Source organism: Parus major, chromosome 3 (assembly GCF_001522545.3).
Source record: "Parus major isolate Abel chromosome 3, Parus_major1.1, whole genome shotgun sequence".
Lineage (NCBI taxonomy): Eukaryota > Metazoa > Chordata > Aves > Passeriformes > Paridae > Parus > Parus major.
Genome location: NC_031770.1, coordinates 107,793,306 through 107,802,652, shown reverse-complemented (window position 1 = coordinate 107,802,652; position 9,347 = coordinate 107,793,306). Strand labels below are relative to the sequence as shown.

Here is a 9,347-nt window from a genome sequence, read left to right as displayed (position 1 = left end):
TGAGGCACACTGCCACATCTGAAGCCACTTGGCTTATTATGGATTTCATGGAAACTGATTCCCTGAAAGTGTTTCCATATGTGTGTTCCCAATATATCCCATCCTTTTCTAAATGGGAGTACAAACTCGCACACGAGCTGGAAATGGCTTCAGGATGTGACAGAGAAGTCATATGACTGGAGTGGCACTGTGTGTGGCCCTCTCTGAAAGACACGGTGTCCTGTGTGCTGGCTCCCATCCTACAGTAGATCCAGTTTCAAAGAATATATTCCTTCACGGCTTCTTAAAAACTCTTAATCAAGAACCAGCAAGGAATCCTCTGTCCTCAGGAGAGATGTCCATTATTTGAATGAGATGCGAAAGGAAAATTTGGATGGGGAGGGCGAAAGGAGGGGTTTAAAGGGTGAAATAACAGAGCAATGCCAAGGGCTTCCCCCCCTTCCCTGTCCCTGCAAAACATAGTTCCTTTGTGTCTGCTTGAGGATCAGATGGTATTTCTGAGTTAGTAGCATGCAGTGGAAAAGTACAATTCATGACAACATTGGAAACAAATATTTATACTGGACAGTTAAGGCACATTTTTCTGAAAAGAAGAAAAAAAGAAAAAGAAGGAATAAAGTAGCCTGTGAGCCATGATGTATATTATCTTCCCATTCACTGGATTTACTCAGGATTCCTGTCCCGCTGCTCTCCATCGCCGTGCCTGCTCCGCAGCCCTGTGGTTTCACCCCCTTGCTGTATACATCACTCTGAGGTTGCTCTCCAAGAAAAGCCTCAAGTGTTCCTGCTGATGCTTTTCTGCTGGCAAAAAGCTGTGACGGCTGAAATTCAGGCAGGAGAAGTTGGGGAGAAGTGAGCGGAGAGCGCTGCGCTCTCGTGTGCGTGTCTGTGCCATGCAGTGTTGCAGAGCTCCTGGACTTATTTCCACGAAATTTTATTTACTGTTTGCTTCCAGTGTAGCACGTAGATGGCCTGAGACTTTAAACAAGCAGGGGGCTTTTGATACACTGCCAGTTCCTTTCCACCCAAATCACCCGTGACAGCTCCGGACTGGAGTCACTGAGATGAGATAGCAAAGGCTGAGAAGTTCAGAGGCTGCACATCACACCAGCTCAACAGGCATCCATGGGTGGCAGGTCATAACCAACCCAGGATCTATTTCTATAATGTGACCATTTGTCCCCCTCCTGTGGTTCTCATTAGGAAGGTTTATAAATCCTGTATAAGTGAGGCAATGTCTATAAATGAGATAGTGATGGCTGAAGCTTCCACAGCTTCATTTCTGCTCCCATCTAGGAGGGGTTGGTTGTACATTTTTCTACCTATTGATGTTCCCTAAATTGTAGATGAGCTATCTCTAGGGGTGCAGAGAGCAGCCACCTGTGTTTGAGTGCATAATGTCAGCCAGCAAGACCCCAGTGCCTTAAGGGGAGCAGATTAACTCAGCAGAAAAGTGCTATTGAGGGAGCAGGACAGGTAATGACAGAGCCCAGGCTCAAGAAATGCAAAGAGACTCCAATTTTCGTGTTAAGCAATATAACATCTCCGTTTGAGAAATGCTTTCCTTTATTTGCACGAGTGGTACTTTAATGGTCTCTACTAACTATGTTATTTATGGGGTGTTTCTCCCAGCAAAGGGCTTAGGTGCAGCGCCTTAAATTCAGTGAAAACATCTATCTGCAAATTAATCCGTGGTATTTTAGGTGCCAAAGACCTGTTACCTAAATACCAGGAGGCACCAGTGTGCAGTTTACTGTGTGAACTGGGGTACTCAGGGACTGTGAGAAGGGTTGCACTGGAATTCGGGTCTTGCCTGCTGTGTGCAAAGCTCTGAAAAGGTTAAAGTATTCCTTCCTCCCTCTGACTTTTGTGAGACTGCTGTGCTTAATAATACTGCAGTTTAAATGGTCCCAACTAGGCCTTGAAGTTAACACCTTGTTGAGGTGAAGAAAAGGAGGGGGGGAAAGTTCACACCTTTTCTGCAGCTATTGTTTGCCAGGAGACCTTTTTGGGGTGACTTGGGGGGTGGAGGGGCAAGGAATTGAGAAAGAAAATAATATCAAATGCTTTTTAACTTCTTTTTTCTCCTGAACTAAAGGAAGGGAAAAGAGCATTTAAAAACATATAATTTCCTATGGTAAATGGTTCCAAACATCCAGATGACACATGCTCATCCAAAAAGCAAACCAAAGAGGGAGAAGCCTGGTGCATTATTTCTGTGGTGCTGCGTGGCCTTCGCCCTCCCAGCACGTAGACACTCGCTGCTGGATGTGTGGGAGGAATGTCCCTGAGCTCCAGCACGAAGCTGAGCACCAGTGTAGGTTTGTGGGATCAGGACCTAACAGCTGCAGCAAGGAGTAGATACAGGAGGAGGTGTTTTGGGATCCCTGGGAATTGCAGTCCCAGGCTCCATTCTACAGAGGCATCCAGAGGGAAGGTGGTGCAGAGGGAAGGAAGCTTTGGAGAGACAGAGGCTTGCCTGGAAGAATGCAGAAAGATGATGCTGTGTGTGATTCAATAAACACTTATTAGCAAACACAGGGAACAAGAATTTAACAAAATGAAGAGCAAAATAACACTGTCCCCCTGATACAGAAGGATGCTAGGAGAGAACCCAAAGAGATCCAGAAAATAATCACTCCCCCATTAAAACAAACAACAAAGAATCCTTCAGACTGGCAAAACCAGGAGCTCAGAAATTAGAAAATCTCAGTACTTATATTGCCTGTGCAACTTTAAATCAGCCTCATTCTGCTTATGCATTATATTACAAATTTTAATTACGGGATCACATGATAACTTTTCCCACGGGATTCCTGTCTCATTCAGTGCACAGGATGGACAGTGCTAACTTAATGAGCAGCTCTTCAATATTTTGTTTTCTTCTTGTTCTTTGCATTTCCTCAGGCCTTGCTTATTGCAGGGTGCTGCTCTGAAGATGGAATCCATAATTTCTTGCTTGGCTGTGTTCTAATATTTCTGCCCTAGCATTTGTATACAGTTTATTGCAGTGCAATATCCACAAGAAAAAAAGAACCTGCTTTAGAAAGAGAAATGGGACTGACCCTAAGGTCTCGTATCATTCAGTGCACCCTCTGTGTGCCACCTACAGCAGAATTTCAGTTCCATCTGTATCCCTGTGTTCAGACCTGTGATCCCGTTGGCTTCAGCTGCAGCTGGGAATGTTTAGCGCACGTGCAAAGCAGAAGCCAACATCTTTGCTGCACACAGAAAATGAGGGAAGTGAAAATGGGATTTGGAGACATTTCAACTGAGTCATGTAGGAGCCATGTGGCAGAAACACATAAAATCCAGTTAACTCAGGAAATAATTGGGTCTCTCTCGCCTTGTTCACTTCACCCATTCTGATTTCTTGGAGCAGTGGATCTGGGGAATATATGGACAGCAGTCTTCTCTATTCCTCAACTCGGATACATCTCCAGACTTGGCCAGCTTGGGCAGGTTAATGAGAAAGGAATAGCATCTTGTGTAGCTGAATACTTTGTCATAGTGTATTTGGAGAAGTAACTTGAATGCTGGTGTTTCCAAAGTTTGTCACTCTTCACATGGTAACCTTAATAATATCCCTTTGTTTACCTCTGGTTATGTTTATAGTTTCTCAGATTTCTAAAAGAAAGCAAACCCCAAATAACTCCACCTTCCCAAATTTTATTTTGCAATGTTTTATGAACACCCACATGGTCTCCTTTTACTCAGGGTCTGCCATCCCAAAGAATGGAGCCATCAATGGACAGATCCTTTATTAGGCTGGCATGGGGACAGGTGGCAATGTCCCTGTGTTTCAGAAATGTTTGCAGAAAAAATGCTAGGATTTGTGACTCCTGGATTTCATTCCAGTCTCTAGACAAGTGTCTTTGTAGGGGCACAGACTCTTCTGCCCATTTTTAGTCAGAGTGCTTATGATTTGTTCATATTTGGCTGGATTTTCGTGGCAACATCTCTCACACAAAAGCCACTCCTATTCCAAAGTTCAAGTCCTTACTTCAAAGCATGGAACTGGTACAGCTTTTCAAAGGAAGGCTCCTCGGAGTTTAAGATTGGTAAAACAATATATTTTTCCCAGCAGAAGAGTTTCAGCTAAAATTTTAAAAACAAATAAATGCATAAATCAAAATTTAGCTTGAGACAGACGCCCAGCATGGACAATTTCAGCCAGAACATTTAAAGTTTGGCAAAGCTGTAAGAGACTGAAACTGTCTCATCATGTGAAGTGTGTGGTGTGTTTCATCCAAGGCGATATTATCAGCTGTAAGTAATCCAGGCTGCACTTATAATTCAGAGACGTAGATGGTGGGGAAGGAAAAAACTATTTTAATAGGTCAATTAGTACAATGTCCCAGCCTGAATTGAACTGTTGAACAAAACCCCACAAAACCTAGTTTCAACTTCAGCAAATGTCTTAACACTGAAGTTCCCCAAAACACAAGGGAATAATTTAGCTACTGGTAAATAAATTTAACTATATGTTGCTGAATTTCCTCAAGACAGACTGTTCAGTGAATACAGCATTACTCTGGTTTCATGCATTGAAAGATTCTGCATTGACTTGAATTTCCCTATGAAACATATGCAATAAGCCAAGGGGACTTTTGCTTGTTAGTGACCTTATAGCAATAAATAACAAAACAAATTGTAATATTTTTAAGTTATAAAAATATCCTGTAGCTCTTCAAAGTAAATGTCACCTGACTGTACCTACAAGGAATTAATCTGTCCACAGTACATTATGATCTTTAATAATTGGGAACGATTGGCCAAAGTGCTATAAACCTGAAGAAATTTGTTGCCTGATTTTCTGCAAACCACAAGTGCAGCTTATTAATTGAGACCTGAGCATTAATGGGCACTAGCTGGCATCTGTAAACTGCAAAAGAGAAATGACCTTGGCAAACATGCAGCTGTGAATGGTGGAGCTGCAAAGCTGCAACAGGTAAAATTGGGTTTTAAGCGCGATGCAAAACAATTTGAGCTGGCTGCTGGCAGATGCCCAGGTCTAGGGTTTTTAATGAGGCTTCTGCATCAAAATAAGTGAAACCACATGGAATTTTAATTATTCTTATTCTAAATATGAAACACACTGGAGCAGTATTCTTGAATCTAGGATGTTAGCATATATATTGGCATATTAACATGATCACTTTTCTGTCCTAAACATTTAGCTCTCAGAAAACTGTTGTGCCAGGCTATGTTAGGAAGGAATCAGCCTGGAAAATTTAAAAATTGTTTAACCTGGACTCATTCAGATGGGAAATGTTTTCGTTTTTTTTTCCAAAAATACACCTTTTTCTAATTTTTTTTGTTATTGTTAAGCCCAGTCAGCTGATGAGACTGTATAGGAGAAGATCACTTGCTGTGCTCTTCGATGTGTCTCTCTTTCTGGTGGCACAAAATAAAGTCTCTTCTCTTTACACAAGTGTTGTTTTGCAATGTGGTGGCTGTGATGTAGGGCGGAGGGTCTATGCTTCACCCTTTTAGTGCAAGCTATCACAAGAGTGGGAATTCACAGATGCAAATGATTTACTTGCTCTGACGGAGGAAAAATTAGCCTAAAACTTTAATCCTCCTGGGGAGAGGAATAAATAAATTATTATAATATTGTAGTTATTATATTATGAATTATATACTTGCACTGCCATGTTACTATATTGCTGATCCACATCACTTTTTGTGCACAGGCAGATATACAAAGATGGGCACCATACCCAGTAAAACTATTTATCTTCCCAGCCCAGCAAAGAGCTTAACATGTATAAATGAATAGGTGTCTGGGGTTTCCAAGTTAGAACCAAAATCAACCTTAACAGAAGGAGGAAGCACAGAGAAAGGAGGAGGAGGAGAGCAAAAATGCATCAACAAGATTGAACAGCAGTGAGGGTGGCAGGAAGCTGAGGTTTAGAGCTGACTTTTTAGTAAGTTTCCCTTAGAAATGAGACTTTTGAACTGAGAACTTTTTCTGATCTTTAAGAATATCTTTAGGTAATGGCGATGCAATAAAGCTGGGAGCAAATCACAGCCCTGTGCAGGGAGTTATGGAGATAGCAAAAGGCACTTGGGCAAAAGGGGAGTTGGAGAAATGAGTGTGCAGGAGCTGTGCAGGCACAGCCATGAGTGAGATAAGACAGGGTTATGGTTGTTTGCCCTTTGGGTAAATAAGATTGTGCTTTACAAGCAACAGTAAAAACAAACAAGTGTGGATTTACTAGGGTACATAAGGAGGTCTGCAGCCCCACATTTGAAATGCCTACGTGTGGTGTGCACATTCCCAGTCATTCCACACAGACATAATATCTTGGCAGCAGCCATGCAGAGAATGTTTGGATCTAGCTCTGAAAGGGAGATTGCCATTTAATGTGTAAAACTGTATGGAGACCTTTGTATTAAGGAAAAATATAAAGTATTGGTTGCAAAGAAACCAAAAATGCCAATGTTCTTCTATACCCTTAGACTCAGACCAGTTCCACCTTTGATTGTAAAAGTCTTGTTTAGCTTCTATCAGGGTAAACTAAGAGCAACTCTGTTCATGCTGGGAGAGTTGCAATTACAATAAATAAATAAAAAAAAATTTAAAAAATAAAAAGAGAGAGAATAAGCAGTAGCAGATTGAAACTCAGTATTTTGAGCAGCTGGGGAAATTATGTTCTAACCTTATATTTCCAGATACGTATCAGACTTGTTCACAATATAAAGGATAGTGTTCCAAAATTACAGCTTTGAATCTGGGTGGTATTGCCTCTGGCTATTGTTTGCAGTTGGGAATGAAAGAAGTTGCATCAAGTAGTAGTGTTTGCTGTAAAGGTACAAGTTATATTACATTCCAGGGCGCTGTGGTTGGAGGGATTGATGATGGAGACAAACCCATTCACCCATAGGTCACTGATTCAGTCCAAGATAAAGATAATAGTAACCATATTGTCATCAAAGTTTAGAATGGGCTTTTACTGCCCACTTAAAGCTCTGTGCTCAGTATGGTTAGAGATGGAGGATTATAATCCCCAGGTTTCAGGCTGATTTGGAGGCTTGGCCTGCTGTGGGCCAGGTCCTCCAGCCTGAACCCAAACTGTGCCTGAGTTTTGCCCCATTGCTGCTTTTAGATATCATTGTAGGTATGGGTTCATGGAGCTAGGAGAACAGGCAAGAATAGAGATCTAAATTCCAAAATGTGCCACACAAGGTGGCAGAGGCTGTTGAGTCTGCTGCTTACTAGCAGAGCGGACCAGGAACAGAAGGGCTGGAGAGACCTTTCTTTTGCACAGCAATGTCAGCAGGGCACATGTGAAGCCTGTCTGAAAGGAAAATCATTGCTTCATCTTAAACTGAAGATACACAGAGTGTTTAGCATATCAGTTTGGCATCTAGAAGACGCCATATTTTCATTTTAGTTAAGTCAAGTTCAGCAGACTGACAAAGAGGTGAGTGAACCCACGGATCTGGAGGGATGTTAAGCTATAGGTGTGTCAGCTGGGAAGTGCAGGGAGGGTCCATTTGATTTCATGATTTTCCCCCTTTATTTATACCCTACTCTTTTCAGCTCTCTGTCAGTATATGTGTCAGCTGCATACTGGTTTATTGCATTTGCCTCCTCTTGCTCTGCACTTCTTCATTAGGTTTTCCCTCTTTCCTTCTGTCCTTTTCCCACACCCTCTGTTTTCCACTCTTCTGGATCTCAGTACGAGCTTTCACCATCTTTGTCTTCTGCTCCTGTCCATCCCACAATCTCCTAAGCACATCACCAAGCTAACGTTTGCTTTCCAGTTCTGCTCCAAAGCTTTGGGTGTTTGATGTGGGATTAGAAATTAGGCAAAATGAGTTTACCCATCCCTGTTTTGCGTTAGACTCCAATTCACAGTGTTAGCATCCAGACATTCACAGTAGTCATAAACTGTGTGGTCTTTTTTTTTTCAACCAGACTGCAGAGACTACATATGAAAACAAATTTTTTTTCAATGGCAGAAAGAGTGTTGGGCTTGTAATTTTCCATCAAGTTCTCTGAGGAGTAAAATCTGCATTTTTACTATCAGCTCAGTGGCCTTGTCCATCCTTCGGATGCAGCAAACAGTGGTTTTTAGCCAAAGGAAGCAGCTGAGTGGATTCTCACCTAAATAAATTGATTTAAGGCAAGAAGTGGGTCTTAGTCACCCCAGTGTAACTCCCCTGGTGTCAGTGGTGCAGTTAAATTGGTGTTGCCAGCTCTTGTAGCTTTACTGCAAGTTGCACAGTGATTTCTGCTTTTCTGGAAATCCCAGCTCCTGGCAGCCTGTGCTGAGGTGGGAATCTCAGCTTTTATGTGCAACCAGACCTGAGTTTCTCAAGAGGCTCAAGCAAAAAAACAGAGACACATAACCCTCAAAACTCTGAAACCAGAAGGCAAATCAACTCCAAGTCCTCCTTTCTTTTTTTGGCTCTTTTTTAATCTCTTGATTGTAGCAAATTTTTTTTCCCCTTTCTTTTTTTGACTCTTTTTGAATCTCTTGATTTTTGAGATTTTTTTTTTTCCCCCAACCCAACTCATGACCTTTGACCACTTCAGGTTGGCAATGCTGCTCCCTCCATTGGCATCGGTGGAGTTAGACAAGGGATGAGTTTGGCCCAGCACTTCTAGAAGACAGATGTATGACTCTGTTCCTTGCAATGTATTGCTTGATATGATCTGCTGTTCTCTTGGGGGCCAAAAGAAGTGGGTTATCTTAGCAAAATAAAATTCTATCATCACGTGATACAAAAAATGGTATTTACAGAATTGTTTTCCCCCGTCTTTTGTTATAATTTTTTAGGTGCTTCAGAGCTGGGCCCATTTTCAGATCCCAGGCAGTTCACAAGCATTTCATCCCTCACTGAGAGCCGCTTCTCCAACCCACGAATGCACTATCCAGCCACCTTTACCTATACACCGCCAGTCACCTCAGGCATGTCACTGGGTATGTCCGCAACCACTCACTACCACACCTACCTACCACCACCCTACCCCGGCTCTTCCCAAAACCAAAGTGGACCTTTCCAGACCAGCAGCACTCCATATCTCTACTATGGCACTTCGTCAGGATCATACCAGTTCCCCATGGTGCCGGGAGGGGACCGCTCCCCTTCCAGGATGCTCCCACCGTGCACCACCACGTCCAACGGCAGCACACTGCTAAACCCTAACTTGCCCACCCAGAGTGACGGGGTGGAGGCGGATGGCAGCCACAGCAGCTCCCCAACCGTCTTGAATTCTAGTGGCAGGATGGATGAGTCCGTTTGGAGGCCGTACTGAGATTTCTTCTGTAGCCGGCCCGACCTCCGCAAGCCAAAAAAAAAAAAAAAAAAATTCACCAAACCACCAAATGGTC

The 9,347-nt window shown here is 42.7% G+C and overlaps 1 protein-coding gene across 4 annotated transcripts in view; it reads left to right on the top strand.

The window, feature by feature from the left end:
- The window catches only part of RUNX2 (RUNX family transcription factor 2), a 157,652-nt gene that overhangs the window by 80,068 nt on the left and 68,237 nt on the right, over positions 1-9,347 (top strand). For 2 of the 4 annotated variants that reach the window (XM_033513104.1, XM_033513103.1), the window contains one exon: positions 8,793-9,325. The exons of the other annotated variants lie outside the window; for them this stretch is intronic. In XM_033513104.1, coding sequence (XP_033368995.1) covers positions 8,793-9,271 — 479 coding nt within the window. In that variant the 3' untranslated portion in view covers positions 9,272-9,325. Of the gene's footprint in view, positions 1-8,792; positions 9,326-9,347 lie in introns of those variants that run through there. 4 annotated transcript variants of the gene reach the window in all.